A 25,321-nucleotide genomic window follows, 5' to 3' on the forward strand; every position below is an offset into this window, starting at 1 on the left:
AAGCATAAAGAAGCTTTGGGAGGACCCCCTGTGTTAGCCAGTTCAGATTACAGCAAACAATTTGTTGTGCAGGTGGATGCTTGGAACCAAGGGGTGGGGGCTGTACTTAGCCAAATTTCTTCAGAGGGAGAAGAGCACCCAGTGGTTTATCTCAGTCGTAGGCTCCAACCCAGGGAGGAATGCTATGCAGCTGTAGAAAAGGAATGTCTAGCCATAGTGTGGGCACTGCAGAAATGTCAGCCTTATATGTATGGAAGGATATTCACTGTTATGACAGATCACAACCCCCTAACATGGTTAAACAGAGCCAGCCAGCAAAATGCCAAGTTGCTAAGATGGAGCCTGGGGTATCAAGCATATGATATGTCAGTGCAGCACCGCAGTGGGATTGGCAATACCAATGCAGATGGGCTCTCAAGACAGGGAATGGGATAATGTATACTCAGATAGACCTAACTCCCTCAAGCAGCATTTCTCAAGGGTCACTTGAAAAACTAGCTTGAGTTCTCCAGGGGGGGAGATATGTGCAGATTGGGTGAAGATAGATGAAGGCTGCCCACCTAGCCAGATAGAATTTTGGAGATAATTCTGTCATCTGTAAATATTAATGTAAACTACAGGCTTGTTGTTTTAAATGGTAAAATAGTGTTACATGTGTAACTGGAAAAAATGTAACAACAGTGCATTCTACTGACCAAGTGAAGCATGTTATGACCCTTTGATGTAAACACGGCTCCGGCCGGTCTAGATGAAGGAATTCTTGCTATTGTTTTAAGTGTAGAGTTAATGTTCAGAATTTGTATGCATAAATGTTCTTAATGGTTTTGCTTCCTGACCTGGTGTGAGCTTACTAAACAATGTAGCATGTTAGTCTGGGAACCCCAGGAAAGTGTGAAGAATGTTATAATGTGACCCAGGAATGTGATTTTAAAAACAGAGAGAATCAGAGAGCATTAAGCATTTTTTGTCTTGGCCATCCAGCTCATCAGCACTCTGCCTTTGCTCTATATGTAAGTTTATCTTAGACTTGTGTTTTCTCTCAGAAATAGCTAGAAACTAGAAATATTAGACTGTGTTTTTCTGTGATGTCAGAACTGTACTACTGAATTATTTTAAGTATTTCTCTGTGAGCTCTGAACTCTTGACTAGCACTGTGTAGTAAAAAGTATTGTCTTGTGCTTTTAATTATTTATTATTAAATATTTTAAACCCTTTTAACTGTGGCTGTTTTGTGTAGAGATAATTTAAGCTCTAGAGTACATTGCATGTATATAGTGATCCTGTACCACGTCACTCTAATAAGCCTTGACTGTTTAGTCGCACTTACCAACTGGATAATAATATTACATAGTAATAATTTGAAGGACAGCCACGGTGATGCAGTGGTTAGCATTGCCACCTCACAGTAAGAGGTTCTCCGGTTCGATCCTCGGCTGGGGTGCCTCATGTGCTGAGTCTGTATGTCCTCCCTGTTGTCACATGGGTTTCCTCTGGGTGCTCCGGTTTCCTCCCACATCCCAAAGACATGCTGTAGGTGGATTGGACACTCTAAATTGGCCCTAGGTGTGCATGTGTGTGCCTTCTGTGGCAGGTTGGGTGCCGGGCTTGCAACTCGACACGGTAAAACTCCACTACCAATCATGAGCGGACAGGTGATCCGCTGTGGCAATCCCTAACCGGGAAAAGCTGAAAGAAGAAGTAAAAATATGACACCCTTTTAAGGGCCTTTGAGTAGCTGATAAATATTAGTGGGTGGTGGAAGCTAGTACTACCGTATAGTCTGGGATAAAGGGGCACAGCTGGAGAACCTGTGCCAGCCTTCCTCAGGAGTGTCTGTGTGGTTGTATAAACTCTTCTCAAAGTGTGTGTGTGTGTGTGTGTGTGTGTGTGTGTGTGTGTGTGTGTGTGTGTGTGTGTGTGTGTGTGTGTGTGAGCTACTTGGGCAGGGACACAAATCATTGGTTGGACAGAGAGGGTACTGGAGGTTTTAGTTGCCCACTAGGCTGAGATCTGGACCCTATAGCTGTGCCAGTGGGGAGTCTTATTGAGGACCTGGAGAGCAAGGGAGCAACCAGCCCCAGACTGACTGTGATCTCTGTGTGCTCTTAAGGGAACTTGCACTTTGCTGTGTGTATTTGTTATCCTTTCCTCCTATATGAAATGCCCCTCAATGGTGTTAGTGGTGAGGATTGAGGCTCCTTGATTGCTGGGCCAGGGCACAGGCGTCACACTCCCCCTTGAGAAAAACCCAGTTCCCTTGAATTACCACATCAGTGGTAGTCCACTGAACACAGAAGGTGTTATAAGAGATCTAGGAACACAAGTTGACAGCAACCTTTCTTTTGACCACCACATTGTCACTGTAGTCAGAAAGTCCTTCTATGTGGCACATCTCATTACTAAGGCTTTTGCATCCAGGAAAAAAGAGGTCATTGTCTCCCTCTACTCTTCCCTCATTAGGCCAATCATCGAGTACAATGCCCCATTTAGCATGTACCTCACTAGACACCTGCAACAACTGGAGAGGCTGCAAAAGTACCTCACAAAGAGGATACTAGGCCTTAAACACTTGTCCTATATGGACAGACTCAAAAAACTCCAACTATGTGCTGTCTCATATCGCCCATTTAGAGGCAATCTCTGCTTGACTTACAAAGCCATGTCTGACCCAGCTCTGTTAGAAATGCTGTATCTAAAGAAATCCTAATCCCTCCACACCACATGCTCCGAAGACCTCAACCTCATTACCACAACCAACAGAATGTGCTGGAGGGACAGGTTCATAACCCAGAGACTGCCCATGCTATGGAATAGACTTCCCATACAAGTCAAGCAGAGCACCTCACTGGCTCTCTTCAAGAGAAATCTTGATGAGTGGATGGGGAATAGAAAATTCACCCCAAGGATCACTCCAGTGTCTCTACTCGATAGGGGCACTAGGAACTAAGGTAGGGTGGCACAATGCCACAGTAATCCTATGTGCTAGGCTTGTAAAGGCTCCAGGGCCATTAGCATAGTACACACCTATGAACCTATGAAACTGTGATTTAACCTCCTGCTCCACTAATAGCGTGTTTCTGTACCACAGTATAGCAGAAACACTCATGGCAGCAAAACATGAGCAGAAGTCACAGAGTCTGAAGTACCACATAGTACAAAAGAAATCAGAACTAACTAGTCACCCTTGATGTGCTAATTTTCTCAACTTTCTAAGGATAGAGGCATGAGATTCATGTTATGAAGCCTGTGTTTGTTCAGTTCACCTTCTTATACGAGCCAATGTTACAGTAGTTTGTTGACTTCAATTGTCTTATCAAGCACTGGACAGTTACTTCTCAGAGAGTACAACACCCACAACTTCCAACCTATGTCACTTCTACAAAGGATTTCTAACTACCCTTTCAAACAGGCCTCAGCACCAGTGTCAGTTCATAAACACAAGCCATTCACTATTAGTCATGGAAAAATAGCTCATTCGCTGTCTTGTTAAAGAACTGTAGGTTTTGTAGCACACAAAGAAAATGTCTTTAGTAGTCCATACACTTTAGTGCACAAACAAGATAGCAAGTAGCAGTCTACAGGCCAGATATACTTCTCATAAAAGACAAATCCGCTGTTGAAAATGCTGACCACAATTTATATTTAAATTAAAGTTATCTTGAAGACATAAGAGTTTTTAGATACAGTACATCTCAGGCAAATTAATCACAAACATTCCAGTGTGAAAACAAAACCTACAGATAAAATATAAGTAATTATCTTTAGATTCCTTTTGTATTCTATGTCTAATTTTTACTGTAGCTATTAATCTTACGAAACACTTAAAATATTGTACTTAGTGAATTGTTATAATCAGTACATTGCCAATGACATTTTAAATTAATTTTACTCATTGTGCACCTGAAAATTAAAAAATTGTCAGACAACTCTTTTACAGAGATTACAAGGAACTGCTGTGGTGGTGCTGAGGTAGCGTTGTCGCCTCACAGTAAGACGCTGTCCGGTTCGAGTCTCAGCTAGAGCGTCTTCTGCGTGGAGACATGCGTGAATGGGCATACCTTCATTGAAGGTTGTGCGTCAGGGCTGGTAACTCGGCACGTAAAAATCTACTGCCAATCATTAGCAGACCGGAGTTCCGCTGTGGCGACCCCTAACCAGGAAAAGCCGAAAGACACAACAACAAGGAATACTTCTAGAAGTAACGTAACAGCTGTACTCACATTAGTACTTTCATTCCAGACCGCTGGTTCTGCCAAAGCAACGCCTCAGGCTCAGTGCATGTTTGTCATAGGTGCTGTCTTTTTGACATTCCCTCAATGTAAATCAGCAAGCAAAATTTTTTTAATCATAACATTGTTTTTATTACATAACTGCCATACTGACTTGGCACTTGCTTGCAACCTGTGTATGTATTTAAGTTCAGTATTTCAGTTGTGGAGGTTTCATGTATATAACATTAAAACTGGTCGTATGGAAACAAACTACACCAACATTTCGTTTTCAACTATTTTTCTAGGAAAACACCTTCAATAACAAGCACATATCAATTTGTACATAGAATTCAGGGAAAAGTAAAGCTTACATCTAAGAGAAGGCGCACAACTTCTGTCTTCCCACAAAGTGCTGCTTCATGCAATGCCGTGCCCGATTTAGTCTGTCTGTTAATGTCAATGCCAGCTTGCAACAGAAGCCTAAAAATATCAACAAAAAAGAGAAATTAAAACATTTAAATTATTGATTATCAGTGAAACAGATAAATGGTAATGGACAGAGACAATGAATTTCATCCATCTTCAAGAATATGCTAAAGGTGTTTTTACTTAAACATTTTGTCGGGAATACTTTTAAATTCTTGTACGAGATGAACACACAACTGAAATATTGTATATTTTCATAATCCTGGTCAGAAAATATAAATAAAACCATTACCGATAGTTACAGAAAAATATTAACAATGGAGCTTGCTTTGGGCATATCTTTTCAAGTAATATTTTTCCATCACACGTATTTGTTTTTTGGCAATCCTCTGTTTTCTTATAAACCGTCAGGATTTCCAGATGAAAAGGATTAATGTGCCACAGTATATTTGTAGAACAAACTTCTAACACAACAAATAATAAAAAGGTAACAAAGTCCTCCCCCCTGAAAGTTATACAAGAGCTCACAATATAGACATAATGTTGTCCTAAAAGCATTAAATTGCAATGCAGCTGTTGTACAGATACTCTTTTCCTTCCAGCTAAAGGACAGAAGCTATTTGTTAGCTTCTTCTCTGTCTCTTGTCTGGTAATAGAAGAGAACAGACAATAAGGTGTGAGCAGGGATATTCGAATGGAAAACAGATGCGCTTAGCTAAATAATTTTTGGATAGCATTACAATTTGTCTTGCCTTGATACAAATGGAGCTCTGTTGGCTTTATAATGTACAAAATATAACTATTCTCTTTTTACAGATGTATTTCCTAATTTGTTGTCCTTGATTTAGGAAAGACAAAAAAGTTAGAAACAAGTAACTGTTAGTGCTGCATAGTGACTAGCATTGCAGGAGGGGTGTGGCTAGACTGGGCAAAGATGTGCAAATAAAGTAAGGAAGCATTAACAAGTGCAACAATGGAACTGAAGACAACAGTACCCCATTATATCCTGAGCAGTGGGAGCATACTGTCTATGTGGGTCTGTACTGTCATGTGCTGGAATGGAGGAAAGGAAATGTGCCAGATTCTGGTTATGAAATGTATTATGTGACAACATAACTGTATACAGCTACTGCTTTAAAAATAGATATTGACAGTGGTCTCAAACTTAAATGCCTGAAGGGCAAGATGAGGATGAGTCCCTGAAGCCAAGGGCCAGTGAAGTAGTGTACAAAACACAGATACGTGCACACATGCACGCGCACACACACACACACACACACACACACACACACACACACACACACACACACACACACACACACACACACACACACACACACAACATGCAGACATCTTCTGTCATACTGCTGCTGCATGGATTTCAAAACAGACCAATAGCATTAATGTTTAAAATGTAAGAGTTCTACTATTGGTCTATTTTGTGCTCTAGGAAGTTCCTCTCTCCCTCTCAAAGGCTCCACAATCAAACCAACGACACATAAGAATGTAAAATCTCTTTGCAGGTATTAAAAAATAAACACGATCTCTCTTGCAGCCTTGCCCCCTATACCAATACAGACAATCCTGGAAATCTTTGTAAAACTATTTACACATTTACATTTACACTGCCTGCCCCACATGTCTTCTACAAATACCTACAATTAACTAACTCTTTCCAGTACCAATCTACTTTCAGTTAGAGCACATTTATTAATATATAGACACATCCATACAACATTAATTTATGCATTAAAAGTACCTCAGTAATAAGAATAAGTCATTTACTTATTTGTTATACAACTCCAGTTAAAATGTTACTTAATAAGAAAAGAAACAAAAAAAATCAATAAGGTTTCCATCCTGAAATTGGTTAAACTTTAATGTTGCACTTCTACTGTTCCTATTATCTGTAATCTGGTTCATCTACCCCTCATTGAGGAATGAATTCCTGCCCAGCTATTTGGCCATGCAGAACTCACCAAAGTCAGCATTCCTCAAAGAGGTACTCTGCTGAGATACCACATCCTTGAAGGTACTGCTGCTGTCGTGAGGTAGTGGTTGGACATCTTTTGAAACCTGCACTACAAGAAGTAAGGACATGTTGGGCATGTCTCCTTAACCCCCTTGACAGGCAGTGGAAAGCTCTAGCACCATATGTAGGTGCCAGGGAGTGGAAGTCTAAAGTGCTTCCCAGAACATGATAACTGAACAATGATGTGTATTAACACACACCACACTTCAGTGTCATGTGACTATATGTGGAACACTAATGCCTACAGTAACAGATATAGTCCCTTCACATTAGCCCATCTGGTATGGCATGCTGTCAATCAGAAGTTTTAAATGGTTCCCAGAACATGACAACTGAAGAGCGATATGCATTAACGCACACTACGCTTCTGTGTCATGTGACTATATGTGGAACACTAATCCCTACAGTAACAGATATAGTCCCCTCACAGTAGCCCATCTGTATGGCATGGTGTCTATCAGCAGAAACAGCATTTAAAACGAACCCTGCTCTGAATGATAGCACATTATAATTTCTAAAGTTTGTAAAACATTGCTAGTGCCAAACGCTTACTGTACCACTTATGGTATCCTTGTCCAACCTCTGCTTCGTATTGCTGAAGATCTTCAGAGTGGCAGCACTTGCAGGTCATCATACATGCACATGCATAGCTCACTAGTGTGGGGCATCACAGTGACCTTGATTAGAACCTCAGCCAGGTCACACAAAACATCAAACTTTCTAAATGTGTCCATCAGGCTCTAAGCAGCTGCACCTTGAACAGGGTGTGCAAGACAAAGACCGTGATTTCACTCTCTTTTTCACGCCAAGCATGCATTCTGCATAGGTTCAAGCACAGGAAGCCACCACCTTCAATTTCTTCTGAAAACAAGATGGCAGCCTGTGATTCATGTGTATTGCTTGCTCAAACTCAGCTGAAAGGAGGATGGGCACAGCCACAACTCTGTGCTGAGATTTCAGATGACTAGTGGCTTCAGAGCTTCCTAAAAAAACATAAGTTGCCTGTTTTCTTGCTTATTTTTACTATTTATTGCATATTTTTAGCATTTATTGCACTTTTTATTGTCTGCTGCCAACTTTTTTACTGCATTGTATTACTATAAACAAACTGCACTCTTGTACTGCAATTGTCTGCCTTACTGGCCCTGTTAAGTCATTTTATTTAATGTTTTCACTGCTTATAAAGCTTTTTTAGCCATTTTCACTGTTTGAAAGGTATTCAATGGAAATTTTCTCCATTTGTTTAGCATCTGTTTGCTCTGATTTTTCTGCCAAGGAGTGTATCATACAACTGATTTGTTTGCAGTTAACAACATTCTCTAGAGTATTCTTGCTCTTTTTTTGTTTAAACTTTTATTTATATCTCACTCTTCTACTGTGGTAAACATTTCTGCAGTGTTTTCTGCCTAAAATAGTATAGCTAGTAGCTCTAGCATAGTCCAGACTCAGGACTGCTGTTTCTATGCCTGGTTGTTTTTTGTAGTGGCTGTTTGTTCTGAGCACATTTTCTAGGCCATCTTGGACTAGAAAAGGCCCTTATGCACTCTGGTGAGAGGATTGTGCTGATTAGTCCCTGGCTGGTAAAGGTTATCTGGTCTAGGGCTTGGAGTAAGCACCTCACTGGATCTTTTGAATTTTTTTAAAGTTGTTTTAGGTTTTAACCTTTTGGTATTTAACCCTCACCCTTGAGTGGGTTTCTGCATGTTTACTCATTGCACCGTGGACTGCTGCGCGATTGTGCTCCGTAGCTGGACAGATAATTTCAACAATTCTTCCCTTAGATACAGCTGTATCCCAACAATGTAATTCTTCATCTTTAGCACATTTCCAGGTAGAGGCAGTACTACTGAAGCTGTGTAAGCACCCCATTGTAATAACGGCCTCAAGAGTTTTTCTGCGGCCCTGCTCTACCTACTAGTGTAGCATTAAGCCTAGCCTCTGAGGTATTAACACAACTCACTCACTAGTTATTCCTACATATGACCCCTTTCACAGCATATTCCTGTTTCTGACCATATAAATTCACCTACCACTATGAATGGGCAATTTCCCACAGTTCCTCCTGCCAGCTTGGTCGACACGGGCATCCTGACGCAGTTTAGCAACTGCCTCACGTATACAGATGACCCTCTGCTTCTAGTTCACACAAAATCAACATGTGAGAGATGTAAGTATATTAAAAACCTTAGATCAATGCTCTCTCACAAGCCAGTCAATACATCTGACACTGAGCTGGTTGTCAGCATGCACACCTCATCACCTATTCTACCTAAACCCAAATCACACATACCTACATATGCGGAGATCCTCACTACAAACTTACCTAAACACCAGAGACCTCCCAAACACAAACACAAGCACGCTACACATAATACTTCCTCTGCAAAACACAATACACACAATCGTTCATGCACCAGTGTCTCACCTGTAAAGCCCATAAGGCTAAACACTAAATCTAACATATTAGTCATAGGAGACTCCATCATGACACACACAGATGTCCCTCTCACCAAGCTGGATAAAGAGAACGTCATGGTCAGCTGTCAGGTGCCAGGATCTGCCATATCACACATGCACTCAAGTCTCTCAACAACAGGTACAGTTATGACTCGTCATAGTCCATGTTGCTGTGAACGACTTGAGATGTACCTCTCTAGACTATATGAAGAAAGACATGACTATGGTCTCGGACTATGTGTCTTAGGCAGGTAAGTCCTTAGCCTTAAGCAGCAATGTTGTTGTTGTTGTGTCTTTCGGCTTTTCCCAGTTAGGAGTCACCACAGCGGAACTCCAGTCTGCTAATGATTGGCAGTAGATTTTTACGTGCCGAGTTGCCAGCCCTGACGCACAACCTTCAACGAAGGTACGCCCATTCACGCATGTCTCCACACAGAAGATGCTTTAGCTGAGAATAGAACAGGACAACATCTTACTGTGAGGCGACAACGCTAATACAAACAGAAAATGAGTGACTTCAATAATTGGCTTAGTTTTGTGGTGTTATTCTAAGGGGATCCAGTAGTTGTCAGCCTGGGATGACATGATTGACAGACCTCGATGCTTTGCCAGAGATGATCTTCATCTGTCACACCTGGGATTGTGGCTACTGGCTAAGGCTTTTGTCACCCCCATAGTGCCTTTTTAGGCAATGTCACAAGGACAAAACTCCTGATGTAAAAATACCCACCAAAAACAACCTCAAGGTCATGTTGCTAAACTCTAGAAGTTTTAACAAGAAACTGCACTCACTGGAAGCAGTCCTTACCCTTCAGGACGCAGACATTTGTGCAGTCATGGAGACCTGGTTCAAGGCTGTGGAGAGCACTGCAGCCATACCAGGTTACACCTCTTTCCACATGTTCAGACCACAAACTGAAGGCAAGAAATCTAAAAGAGGAGGTGTATGCATCAAGGATAAATACACCTCCAGATTGGTCAAATAGTATGATGCCCTAGCGATACTTCAGATCCAAATAACTGTTAGTAGAACACTTATTCAAGTTATTGTCAGCTACAGAACCCCCTCCATGAATCAGGACTACTCTGCCTATTTGGATCAGCTTGAGTCTATCAAGATACATCCTGACACCATAGTTTTGGATGATTTTAACTGGTCTAGCATTGACTGGGTGAATTACTCATGCTCAAACTCACCTGCCCAAAGGTTCCTCGACTTTGTCAACTCCAGTGCCCTGGACCAGCTGGTTGACACCCCCACCAGGGGCAGCAACATCCTGGACCTGGTGCTTACAGATATGGGAGACTGCTGTAGCTCCCTCACTGTGAATTCCTCCCTTGTGAGATCTGACGACAAATCAGATTCATTTGAGGCAACTATCACATCTGACCCTTCCCTAGCAGCAACTAGACTAAAAAACTTCTCCAAAGCAGATTATAACCTCTTATGGGATGGTATAAATAGCTTCATTACACCTCTCCCCACAGACAGAACTGGAAACTATGCCAAGCTCTGCACCAATGCCCTATACAAGCACATGTATAACTGCATTGACTCAGCAGTACCTGTTAGGAGCAAAATAAGCTCTTCAAGGAAAAGTTAACCTGCCTGGTGGTGAACCACCATTAACAGGCTTTACAATAAAAGGAAGAAACTGCTGCCCAAGAGTAAGAAGGAGTGGGCTCTAAACTGGAGACACTCCCTCCTCAGCTTGAATATGCAAATAAGACTTCTTGTGAAATCCTCCAAGGCATACTATGAATCCAAGTTAGCTTCCTCAACCAAGGACAGCCATAAGGCATTTTTTAGTTACATCAGTAACCTAAAAAGTAAGGCTCAGATTTGCGCTAAATTGGTAGTTATTGATAACACATACACTGAGCCGGTGGACATAACTAACCTGCTAGCCAAGAGTTTCAGTGAAAACTTCACTCTGCCTTCCAAGCCACATATACCTGATGACATCCCTACCACCTGTCTCATACCTTGTACCGCTAAAGAGCAGGTCATAAGCATCCTCTCTAAGGCCAAAAACACAGCATCAATGGGACCTGATAACATCCCAGGGTGCATCCTACATGAGCTCCAACAAGAATTAGCATCACCATTGATTTCTCTTTTCAGTCATAGTCTAAGCATTGGCTTCATCCCAGCTAAATGGAAAACAGCCACCATTATCACCCTGCACAAAGCTGGCACTTCTACTGACCTTGGGAACTATACAGACTAATTAGCCTGACTAGCCTTATCTACAAGGCCATGGAGAGAATCATCATGGACCTTATCAACAAAGATATAAGTAATTGGGACCCAGGTGGGCAGTAGTTTCTCCTTTGATAATCACATCGCCACAGTATCCTTCTATGTGGCACACCTCATCATAAAAGGGTTCTCATCCAGGAAAAAAGAGGTCATTGTTCCCCTCTATCTGGCACTCATTAGACCCATTATAGAGTACAACGTCCCTTTTGGAATGTACCTCACAAGACATCTGCAGCAGCTGGAAAGGCCACAGAAATACCTCACAAAGAGGATTACTGGCCTCAAACAGATGCCCTACACTGACCATCTCAAAATACTCCAGCTTTACTCTGTAGCATATCTCCTACTCCTAGGAGATCTCTGCCTAACATATAAAGCTATGTTAAACCCAGAGCTGTTGGACATGCTACACCTAAAGAAATCCCAATCCCTCCGAGCTACACCCTCTAGAGACCTAAACCTTGTCACCACAATAAACAAGACATGCTGGAGGGATAGATTCCTGTCCCAGAGACTTCCTATACTCTGGAACAAGCTACCCATCTATGTCAAGCAAAGTTCCTCATTAGCACTCTTCAAGAAAAATCTTGATGAGTGAATGGGAAATAGGAACTACACCCCGGGGATCAATTCTGTGGCTCTGCTCGACAGGGGCACAGGAAATTAACTTTCTTGGGTGGTGTAAGCCAGGGAACCTTGTTGACTAGGCTTACTTAGGCCCTTGGGCCAATAGCCTAGTACCTACCTGTGAACCTATGAATCTCCAAACACTAGATTCTACCAGTTTGGATTTGTCAAGGGAAGATCATGCTTGTTAAACCTGGTGGACTTCTTCAAGACAGTCACAAGGTCCCTGGATGAGGGGAAACCTGTGCATACAGCCTACCTAGACCTGGCCAAGGCATTTGACACTATCCCTCACTCAGGCATCATTGGCTAACTCTCCTAACTAGACATCAACCCTTATATCATAAGGTGGGCTGCTAACTGGCTCCCTGATATAACCCAAAAAGTCAAAATATGGGGCTCCACCTCCAAAAGCTGAACTGTTACCAGTGGTGTTCCATGGGGATTAGTCCTGGGACCTCTACTGTTTGAAATCTATTTCTCCGAAGTACAAGCTAAAACCAAGAGACTGTGGCTAACAAAATTTGCTGACAACTGCAAACTGGATGCAGTCATAGAATCTCAAAACAATGTCAACATCCTTCAAAAAGGTCTTACACAAACAAATGATTCGCGCCAAAGTCATGGCCTGAAACTCAGTGCAAAAAAGTGTAAAATAATCCCTTTTGGCAAGAGCGATGTTCCTGCAAATTACCACATCAATGGCAATACCCAGTGGTACGAGATCTGGGCACTCAGGTTGACAGCAACCTTGCCCTTGATCACCATGTCACCAGAGTGGTAAGAAGGGCATTCTATGTGGCTCACCTCATAAGTAAGGGCATTGCCTCAAGAAAAAAGTGAAGTTATCACCTCCCTGTACTTTTCACTCATTAGGCCAACAGCTGAGTACAACACCTCTTTTGGCATGTACCTTTCAAAGCACCTGCAGCAACTGGAGAGACCACAAAGGTTCCCACAAAGAAAATTCAAGGTCTTCAGCAGGTATCCTATATGGATCAGCTGAAATCACTGTCATTTTATTCTGTTTCATACAGAATACTCAGAGGTGATCTCTGCCTTGCATATAAGGCAATCTCTGACCCTGCTTTATAGGAAATGCTGCACATCTGCAAGTCAAATGGTATGTGACATCAATAGAACCTGCTGGAGGGACAGATTTGTCTCCCAGAGGTTACCACACCTTTGGAATAGACTCCCACTTCATATCAAATAGAACACCTCATTGGCCCTCTTCAAAGGCAATCTGGATGATGGGATGGGTAACTGTAAATTCACCCTGGGGGGGGTTCCACCTGTGTCCCTCTTGGACAGGGGCAATAGGTGCTGATCATGGTAACAAGGATAAAATTTGGCTAGGCTTGTTAGGGTCCTTGGGCCATTAACCTAGTAACTTCCTATGATCCTATGATCATGAATCCTGAATTGCAAGCAGTCCAGTCTAGAGCCCCTCCAAGGCATGATTCATACAGGTTCACATGTATCCTACATACGCTCACAGGCAATTTACATCAGATGTATGCAATGGGACCTAACTGCACTTCATGCCACCCTTTACCAAAATATAGTGATATGGACATTTGTGAGATCTGGTCCATTTGCACATGTACTATAGAAACTTGTTTATATTTGCAGCTTCTGTGGCAACAGCAGCACCACCAGCACCAATTTTAACGCTAAACAATGAAACAGAAAAGTTGTAGTAAGAAACATGTTTATGGAAATAGAGAAGCAATTTTACATAAGGGAGGACAGCCCCAGAGAGGTATACAGAATTCAGCAGTACTACGATAAAATGTATTTATCCAGTTTGTTCACTATGTCAGCACAGGGCTCCAGGGAAGTAAATATTGTGGGAAGAAATAGCCAGGGAATTGTTATGGCTAGGTTTGTATAAGCCCTAGGGCCGATAGCCTAGTACCAACCTATGAACTTGCATTGGAAAGGAGTACAGACAGTGTCAATGATCCATACTGTGCTTACCTGCAGCTTGTTCATATCCCCAGCACACCTAAGATATGTAGCTGTACATTTATACTGTATGTGAGGGCAGGCAGCCAACAATATCAGCACTTGCCTATCCCTGTAATATGTTGTGTATCATACACAAGGTTGGTGTGTGTGCATGTGTACATCTGTTCGTGTGGGTGTGTGTCTGTGTGCATGTGCATGCAAGCTCTGGGGACAGGTGTGGAACGTCACAGTTATATGCCTAGAACTCTAGCCTTTTAACTTATTTTTATCTGCGATGCTCTAGGTACATCCAATCCGTGCTGTTGTTGAATGCTTCCTTTCACCTGTTTATATATATGGTCAATGTTGGAACAACTCCAACTGTATATGTTCACATGTCTGTCTCTACCAGTGGCCTATGGTATCAATGGAGTAACCCCTCCATCAATGTCATATTTATTGAATAGCCTATATTCCTCTCAAATACAGCCTATATTTGTCTGAATACCCATGTCAGCCTAAAATATTTGTCAGTCTACTGTCCTCAGCAGTCACCATACAATCACTATGTCCCTTATTTTCATAATTGTCATCATGTCCTCCAAAAGGAGTGCACAGAAAAAGTTTTACAACTTCATCCAAGCACAGACTGATGTTTTTCTACATGAGCACAGGACTAATAGTCAGCACCTATTCAGGAAAGAGGGTGCTTAACAGGCTCTGTGGATCCAGTGTTGAAGACAGTGGTTCACAGTATCCATGCTGTGGGGGTCTTTAATTACATAATCTAGCAATATCAGAGGCATATGTCACTCTCATGGTTAGGCAGGCCTGCAAGAAGGCACACAGCACAGCAGCAAACAGGCTGGCTACTGAAGTGGGACCACCCAGCACTGCAAGCCTTAATGATGTGGGGAACTTCGTGCATGGAGATAAAAGCATAATTATCATGCCATGAGGAATGGACAGAGGTGTGAGAATTTCCTTATTATTACATATCTCAGAAGGGAAAGCGCCAGGCTATTAATTATACAGGATGTAGTCAGGGCACAAAAATAGTAATGCATATGTTTCCCATAGGTACATCAGGTACTCAGGCACACAGGAATGGTTGTGAAGGTGTCTGCTCCATGTCTGCAGTTTCCTGTATACTATTTGCATGCACATCACCAGGACTTATATGTTGTAAGGATAGTTGCATTCGCTGTTTTGTTTTGTACTGTGTACTCACAGGCTGAACCACTGCTACAGTGACATATGCACAGGCAATGACAGGACAGCACCTGTGCAGGGTCTGATGATGATGGTGATGATGATGATTATGATGATGACGTTGAGACACAAATCAATTCAGTCACACGGCACGATGACACAGTCTGTCTCCCTTCTGAATGGTCCTTCATCTGTTGTATAAAGTGACAGTGTGGACTCACCCACATCCAAGGTAGGGGATGTACAGCATAAGCACTCAGCATCCCCATAAGGAGATTCCCCATGAATGACAGTACCAGCATTGCTCCTCCTGTACCCATACCAGCAAGAGAGACCACTGCATCAGATGTGAGGTTTACCCACAATATGACAGCCTACCAGTGGTTCCTGCACTATTATATAACAGCCAACACCTGTCATATAGGCAGCATTATAGTTCAATTAGCAGATATGCAGGGCTGTCATCCCATGTACAGTCTATAACTACCATGCCAACAAAGAGATGACAGGTGTGTTGTACAGTATCTATGAGGATTCTAACCAGCATTTTTTAAAACCCTGGAGTTGAGGCAAGACTGCAAACTAGGCCTCATATCCACCTCCATGTACAGGATGGAAAGTTCCACTACCACCTCCTTGTCCAGTGGTATTATCTGTGGTTCAGATTGAGTAGTTTGTGGGCTGGTGATATTGGGAGGCAATCCTAGCATGGACAATTTATACCTGCAAGTCTAGGATTATCATAGTCCACCCCCTCACATAGCAGATAGCCATGGTTGTCACTCTTTAGGGGCAGGATACCTCATTAGTGGACTCCATTAAGATTGCATTCTCCCAGTAATACAACATCCCTGTCATGAGGGACCTCTATTTCAAGCCATCACAGACATCCCAGATCACAGTCATACAGTGTCACCAGCTCTCAGCCACAGCCATGTAGAGCCACCCACACCTAGTGATGGTCATGTCTGTGACACAAAGTATTATGTGGCATAAGACCATCATCATTAGCTCCAATGAAATAGCCAACGATGAGGATTGTGATACTAGCCTCATGTCATTGTGTCTCAACATCTGTGCAAATAATGACCACTGTGACCCACTGCACTCTCACTCCCTTGTGATGCATGTGATGATGAACAGTGTGAGTTGACTGTGCACTGCCAAGCATTGTATTGAACTAATAATGCATGCAGTGTTTGCTCTGTGACAATACATCTGTGTGCTTGTCAGTGACCATAGAGTTGGACTACATGCTGCCATAAGAAAGTTCACACATTTCTCTTGATCCTACTTGTGGGTGACATCAGCCAATGCCCATATGATATCTCTTTCTTTCTACCCAAAAAAGGACAGTCAGCCGTTGATCTGTTAGCTGGTGGCAGGTAATATACTACTAATACTATTTTCACTTCCCATTGCCTTCTGCCGTCTCAAATACCAAATGGGGATGAGGTGATACATACAGGTAGTAAATGCTGCTGATGCAAAATGGTTACTAATACCACTTGCATTTTGTTTGTTACATCAGAAAAGGAAAGGAAGGATGAGAAATCTGTCTGCCATTTTACTACCAGTTGTCTATTACTAAGATAGCATTGAAATCAAGAGGGTGAAGAGTGGGAGGGACTAATGAGGGACAGTTCGGATAGTAGCTTTTGATGAGAGACAGTATCTCTCATGTTATTTGCATACACCTGTACTTCTACCACCGTTTTCCTCACTGCTCTATAGTACTAAGTGGTACTGTGTACCTTGACATGGCTATGTGTGGCTGCTTCCCAAGCAATGGCATGCTGCATAGTATGCAACTTGTCTATGAACACCAGGCTGAATTTCCCTTGACAGGAGAAACTGTGTATTACATCCAGGAAAATATCTTTGAAGGGGGCATACAACAAATTTGTTGAGACTATGGGGTCGTTACTTGCAACTAGTTCTTATGCTTCCCTGTAGTGAAATGTGAGGAACAAAATGCAGTGCTCAGAGATTTAAGATAAAAAGAAACGAAAGAAAAGAAAGAAGAAAAGATTTACTGAGAAGGAGCCTAGAAATAATTGCTGTACAGCTATTGTATACAGATAATCAGAATCGGGTAGGAAAAGCAATGGAGAAATCAGGAATATAATAAACTGACAGGCAAAGAAACCCAGCACTACGGCCATGGAAGTTTTTATTCTCAAAGTAATTAACAGGAAAAGAACAAACTATGAAACTAAGGAACGTGAGGGGCATGATAGAAATGTTGGTAGAATCCAGGTTTGAGCAGCATCTGGAAACCCCACCAGTGAAGGACAATACTACATACCTGTTGTTTACAAATATACATACTGCATACCTGTTGTTTACAAATATACATACTGCATACCTGTTGTTTACAAATATACATACTGCATACCTGTTCTTTAGAAATATACATACTGCATACCTGTTCTTTAGAAATATACATACTACAAACACACAGATAAGGAAAAAGAGAAACAGAGTGCCAAGGGGAAGCAGCTACTGTATCATGACACTGTGACTTACACTCTATAGAATCCACGGGCATTGGTGTTGAAGGACAATAAGAACTGTGTTCAAGCCAATTCTATGGCACTGAGAAGTGTGGCCCTGACTGTAGCCAAAGCAAGCCAAGTTCTATTAGCAAATCTGAATCCTAAAACATCAGTCAGGGGAATAGGGATTGATTGCATTTTGCCAGATCACTTATCCTTAAAGATGGGTGAGATTTCCAGAGAAGGACTAGTGGTTCTCAATGGAGACTAAGGACTGTAGTTCAGTGGCACCCACTCACATGATGCAAATTGGGCAGAACACTGTGTAATGAAAATTTGTCCCGGACAAATCTGATGGCAGACAGATGTGGTGGGAATCAAAAAGAAATTAAAAACAAAGAAAACTGGCTGTGATCAGTTGGACTTTCCCAGTCAATAAATGCAAAAAGAAAAAAAGAATAGAGACAGAAAAAATGTTGTGGTGTTACTTTTCATGGTAGTACCACTGTGTTGTTTGCAAATTATTGGACTGTAAGTGAGTTGAAGTCAGGTGATGCAATACATTGTTCAGGTGCTAATGGTGTGGTGCCAGTGTGCCACATTACTACAATGCTACAGATGTAGTGTTATTATGCTACTGTGACATTTTAATGTGCAAATGTAATACTGCACCAGCACCTTATTAGCGTATGTATTTAGAAACATAATGCTGTGGCATGTATGTGTGTGCATGCAGATGTTAATGTGTGTCTTTGCATGTGCTTGTTTGTACATGCCTGTGTGTGCAACTGTATGTGCTTGTGTATGTGTGTGTGTGTGTGTGTGTGTGTGTGTGTGTGTGTGTGTGTGTGTGTGTCTGTGTGTGTCTGTGCATGCGCATGTGTCTGTGCATATGCTTGTTTGTGCATGCCTATATGTGCAACTTGATCTGCTTGCATATGTGTGTGTGTGGGTATGTTCTTTTCTCATGTACTAGTCTTCCTGCTGCAAGAAGTACTTATTTTAGCTCAGATAATGCTGGATTGTTACTGTAATTGTTTCACAGTGGTGTCATTAAAGCACTGTCTGTTTCCTTATGAAGTTATTTAAATGATAATGATGTACTGCTAAGCTGTTAGCATGATAGAGATGATACATCTTATTAATGTGCTACTGCTGTGTTGTTACACCAGTAACTGTAAGGGACTAGAGTTCCTAATGAAATACCCTGCTACAGATGTGTAGCGCTTATGCAGATGAGGAGGTCTTACTTTGGTACCTGCAAGGTATTAGTGTTCCTTGTGTTACATCTCACTGCAGATATGTAGCTTTGGTGCAGATGAGGTGCTATTATTTTGGTACCTGTAAGATCATAGGATGTTTAGTGTTACATCTCACTGCAGATGTATACCTGTGGTGCAGATATGGTGCTGTTACTTTGGTTCCTATAAGATGCTAGCTTTCCTAACTTTATCTCTCACTGCAGATGTATTACTTTGGTAGCTTTAAGGTATAAGGGTTGCTAGTGTTACAGCTCACTGCAGATGTGTACCTGTAGTAGAGATGAAGTGCTGTTACCTTGCTATCAATAAGATATTAGGGCTTCAAGTACCCAGCTAACTGCAGGTGTGTAGCTGTAATTCAGATAAGGTTCTGCTATTTTAGTGCCTTTAAGGTACTATGGTTCCTAGTGTTACATGTCACCGCAGATGTGTACCTGTGGTGTAGATGAGATGCTGTTACTTTAGTATCTGTAAGATACTATGGTCTCTAGTGTTACATCTCACTGCAGAAGTATACCTGTCAATGCAGATACGTTACTAAAAACTTTACTACCACTATACCACTAAGGTACAAATGTTCCTAATGTTACATCTCACTGCAGACATGTGCCTTTAGTACAGGTGAGGTGCTACTACTTTGGTACTTGTAAGGTACTAGGGTGTCTAGTGTTACATTTGTCCATAGATGCATACCTGTGGTGCAGATGAGGTGCTGTTACTTTGTTATAAGTAAGATATTAGGGGTTTTAGTATTACATCTCACTGCAGATGTGTTACTTTGCTACCTGTAAGATACCATGGTTGCTAGTGTTACTTTTGCAGATATATACCTGTGGTGCAGATGAGGTGATGTTTGCACCTGTAAGGTATAAAGGTTGCTAGTGTAACATCTCACTGCAGATGTCTATCTCTAGTGCAGATGAGGTGATGTTACTTTGGTACCTGTAAGGTACAAGGTTTCCCAGTGTTACATTTCACTACAGATGTGTTACTTTGCTACCTGTAAGGTACTAAGGTTGCTAGTGTTGCATCTAACTTCAGATATATACATGTGGTGCAGATAAGGTGCTGTTACTTTTGCACCTGTAAGGTACAAGGGTTCCCAGTGTTACATCACATTGCAGATTTGTAGATGTGGTGCAGATAAGGTGCTGTAGCTTTAGTACCATTAAGGTACAAGTGTTCCTAATGCTCCATCTTACTGCAGATGTGTTGCTTTGGTGCCTGTAGGGTACTAGGTTTCCTAGTGCTATATCTCACTGCAGGTGTGTGCCTTTGGTGCAGATGAGGTGCTGTTACTTTGGTACTAGTAAAATACTAGAGTATCTAGTGTTACACCTTTCCATATGTGTATACCTGTGGTGTAGATGAGGTGCTGTTACTTTGTTATAAGTAAGATATTAAGGTTTTTAGTGTTATATATAATTCCAGATGTGTGCCTGTGGTGCATATGAGATGTTGTTACTTTGTTATAAGTAAGATATTAAGGTTTTTAGTGCTATATCTCACTGCAGATGTGTACCTGTGGTGCAGATGAGGTGCTGTTACTTTGGTAAATGCAGACTGCCAGCCTAGCTAGATAGAATTTTGTAAATAATTATATGTCCTTGTAAATATAAATATGATCCACAGGCTTGTTTGACAAATGTAAAGAAAACTGTATATGTTCTGAGCTTCAAGAATGTAACCACAGTGCACCCTGCTGGAAAAAAGTTGATACGTGAAGTATTTTGTGACTGATCTCAAGCTCGGAGACAAGATGTCTGGGCCAGGAAATTATTTCTGTTGTCTTTATTTAACAGATAATTACTAAGGTTTTACATGTAACATTTCTTTTACTGCTGTGGTTTTCTGGCAGCTACAAGATCAAAGAAATGTTACAATTTTAAGTTCTGTGAGCCTGGGAAACTAAACCAGAGAAGTGTCAAGAATGATGTAATGTGAAATAACTCAGCAGTACTGTGTTAGCAATTTAAGAGTTTCTCAGAGAGTAGTATTTAGAACCATGGTTTCTCTTAGAGTTAGATAAAAGTATAGCCAGACTAACCTACCAGTTTTCTATATTTAAGTCAGACTATCCTACAATATTGTTTATATATAGGATATTATATTATATATATATATATATATATTGAATAAAGTTTCCTGTGATCTCTGAAATCTTGATTAGCACTGTGTTGAAGTGAGGAGCACTGTCTTGTGTTTTTATTATTTATTATTAAATATTTTAACATTTCAACTGTGGCTGTTTTGTCTAGAGACAATTTAAGCTCTTAGAGTACATTGCATGTATTTGGTGATACTGTCCAAGCCACTCCAATAGTCTTACTGCTCAGTCATACTTACTATTTGGATAACAGTGATATTATGCAGTGAAATTGGTTAGCCTTTGGGAAGGGTCTTATAGTAGTTGATATTAGTGGTTGGTGGCAGTGATTTCTACCTTAGAGTCTGGAGAGAAGGGGGCATAGCTGGGGAACATGTGCCAGCCTTCTCCAGGAGTGTCTGTATGTTTGTATATAACTCATATCTGAAAGTGTGTGTTTGTCAGCTACTTGGACAGGGACACAAAGCACTGGTTGAAAAGAGAGGGTGCTGGAGGTTTTAGCTTGACCACTAGGCTGAGATTTGGACCCTACAGCTGTGCCAGTGGGGAGTCTTAATGGGTATCTGGAGAGAAAGGGAGAAACCAGTCCCAGACTGACTGTGACCTCTGTATGCTCTTAAGGGAAATTGTACTTTACTGTGTGTGTACTTGTTATCCCCCCAATGTACACGCCCCTCACTGATGCTAGTGGTGAGGATTGAGGCTCCTTGATTACTGGCCCAGTGCACGGGCATCACAGTATGAACACTTCTTTAGTATTTGGTGCCACATATCACAATTTTAACAACATATCACTCAATTTTGGTACACAGAAGCAGATTTTATTATGTATAGAAAATGAACTACAAAACTTCAAACTAGCTCCTCGGCTTATGCCTTCTAGGTTCAAAAGACTTGTAAAACAATTTAAAATATGAATACATTAAAACCAATTATACTTAATTAACTAATTATTTTTTCAATTCAATCAATTCAAACTAAATAACTCAAAATACTTAAAAAGACAAGTACATAAATAACTGTGAAACATACAAACACTAAAAATGCCTTCTAACATGCAACAATAAATAAAAACATATAAAATATATAAACACTTAAAACATTATCCCACTTCCAAGATAAACCTTAATAATATTTTAAGAACACATACTTATCATTAATTAAATATATTATATTCTACATAATTAAGATATTCCATATAAACCAACAGTTTATTAAAATTTAATCTTTACATTTCAGTAAATTAAACTAAATATTTCATAAGGAGCTCATTACTGAACCCCCCGAGGTTGCAATGTGACACAGGTAAAAAAATAAACCAAGCTTTTTTTGCCTCAAAATATCAGAGATATTTAAATACAATTCTGAACTTTTTAACACATATATAATAAAAAATTGAATAAATCAAAATGACCATTATGTTTTTCCAAAAAATGTAATGCAACTGAACTGGCAAATTAATTATTTTTATATCCCTTATATGCTCCTGTATTCTTACCCTTACCTGTCACACTGTCTTTCCTGTATAAAACTTTTTACAGAGACAAACAATTCTATATATTTCCATCTTCTTGTAGCAATTATAAATCCTAGGGACAACAAATAAACTATCATTAATCATATATGTATTATCTTTCCCCATATATTTACAAATCATACATCCCCTACATTCTTTTATTATTACCTCACTATTTATTCCCGTATGTATTACTCGACTTCCCAATACTGGGTGAGTTCCTGTACAATATATTAAGCTTTACATCTATAAATATCTCATCAGATTTCACTATATACCAATGCTTCTTAAGAACACGTGCCACCCCTTCTATAAAGGGGGCATAACAAGTTACAAAGTATATATATCTTCTTCAATGCCTCTGTCCTTAACAGCTTTTCTACTATGTACTCTCCTATAGTGTGCTTTCATCCCACACTCTTCAGCCTTTGGCCATGTAGAGAACAAAAGATTCCATGTATACCCTCTAGTCACTAATCTATTTACTATATCCATAGCCACCTCTTGAAATTTCCCATCCTTCGAACATAGAGACCTAGCTGTATAAAATTCTCTATATGGCAGAGATTTAACAAGATGTCCTGGATGTGCAACAGAGGGAAATAAAAAAAACTATTAATCAATGTCTCCTTCCTATATAAAACCAAATGGATCTCACCATTAAGAATGCATATTAATACATTCAAATAAGGAACCCTATTCTTCTGAATATTACATACAAAGGATAGACCAAAGTAATTATTTTGAATAGCCTGCATAAAGTTAACAATCTGTTCCTGCAAACCTTTAACTATAAAAGACAAATCATCTATGTAGCATTTATAAAAGGCAACATAATCTACAAAATAAGACTCCCCATAAAGAAAAATCTCCTAAAATCTAGGATTCCAAGTGAAATATGTCACAACAGATGTGTAGCTGTGATGCAGATGAGGTTCTGCTGTGTTAGTAACTATAAAGTAGTGGGGTTCCTGGTGATATATGTCACAACAGATGTGTATCTGTGATACAGATTAGATGTCTGAGGTTCAGTACTGAATTATTGTGATAATACTTAGCTCTTCTTACAACAGTGAATTGCTAACAAAGTGCATAAATGCTGGAGTAAAAATGTGCACTATCACTGTGTTTTTTGACCTCTCAAGCTTCTTCCCTTTGGTTAAAACTATCTGTTAGTGTGCTTCTAATGGTTTATTTTTGTTCTGGCCGTAATGCTAATGGTACTATGGTGAGTATGTATATACCACTGGGATCCAGTAGTAATCCTTATCACTACTGAGGTTGATACACAACTTCTTCGGGAACAGTCTGAAACTGTCAACTCAAGTAGAAATTTATTCAGAATCTATTTTTTTAAGCCTGTATAGTTAATAGGCAAATATGACATAAAGTTGCAGGGGAGGGCAACATGCTTCCCTACAACACCCAATTGTTGGTATTCCCCCTACTTTCTACATTACTGTCTTCACTCCAAGGTCACTTTGCACCTTAAGCACAGTACAATGCAAAACACAAAGTGAAATATCTAGCCTGCTCTTTTTCCCAGAAGATGCAGTCTGAGAGAACACAAAAACACAGTAGTACCCTAGCAATAACTTAGCTCTTCTACACAGAGTGGGCAACAAAACATAAGTGCTTACTACCCTGATCTGTAATGCTCAAGTAACTGTGAAAGAAGCAAGCTCATATCAAGCAACAGCATGCAAGCTGCACCACTATGGTTTATGTGCAATGTGATGTTGAGACAAGCTGGAATACGTCACTTAAGGTTAGAGATTTTTATCAGTAGTCAGGACCATAAAAGTCAGGACCATAAACCTTAGAAGAGCACCAAAGGTCATGCTCCTTTTAAAAACAGATATGTAAGTTGATCTTGTAATAGTCAGAGGGAAAAGATTCCAGACTTTTGCAGATCTTTAGAGGAAAATATTTTTTTCTTCAACAGAATATTATACAAACTAATCTCTAATGGGAAATTGTTATTTCTGCTGTTCACATCTCTACTCTTAAATGTCAGACTGATAAATAATTGTCTTTCAGCTTTTCCCGGTTAGGGGTTGCCACAGCGGAACTCCGGTCCGCTACTGATTGGCAGTGGATTTTTACGGTGCCAGCCCAACACCCAACCTTTAAAGAAGGCACACCCATTCACATACACACCTACCTGCATGTCTTAAACGTCACTCGATTGCGGAGAGGACATGCAGACTACACACAGAAGGCGCTCCAGCCAACAATCGAACAGGAGAACCTCTTGCTGTGAGGCGAAAATGCTAACCGCTGCACCACCACAGCCTGCCTTAAATGTTAGACTGATAATGGGTGCTAATAATTAATTACTGAGACATTTGTAAACAAAAATTAAATCATCCCATACCAATCTATAGTTGTCAGAAAATAATTGAATTTATGTACATGATGTGGAGCTTTTCTCCCCGGGCATCCGCTGAAAAAAGGACCTGCCTCCAGTCGGAATTTCCTGGTAAACAAATGTAAATAAATAAAATAAAATAAATAAATAAATAAAATCACCCTTACCAATCCATAAAAGTAAGAAAATAACTAAATTAAAATCACCCTATACCAATCTATAACTGTTAGAAGAACTGTTACAAAATGAATTAAATAATCACTTACCAATCTATAACTGTTAGAAGAACTGTTACAAAATGAATTAAATAATCACTTACCAATCTATAACTGTTAGAAAATTGCTGAATTAAAATTACTGTTAGAAAAGAAAGGAATTAAAATTAC

The 25,321-nt window shown here is 40.5% G+C and overlaps 1 protein-coding gene across 1 annotated transcript in view; it reads right to left on the reverse strand.

Moving 5' to 3' along the window:
* The window catches only part of CASKIN1 (CASK interacting protein 1), a 1,590,276-nt gene that overhangs the window by 997,192 nt on the left and 567,763 nt on the right, over nt 1-25,321 (reverse strand). Inside the window, 1 exon segment of the mRNA XM_044089212.1 lies at nt 4,583-4,691. Within this exon segment, the coding sequence (XP_043945147.1) occupies nt 4,583-4,691 (109 nt within the window).

Source organism: Protopterus annectens, chromosome 12.part0 (genome assembly GCF_019279795.1).
Source record: "Protopterus annectens isolate FY-2018-M chromosome 12.part0, PAN1.0, whole genome shotgun sequence".
Lineage (NCBI taxonomy): Eukaryota > Metazoa > Chordata > Ceratodontiformes > Protopteridae > Protopterus > Protopterus annectens.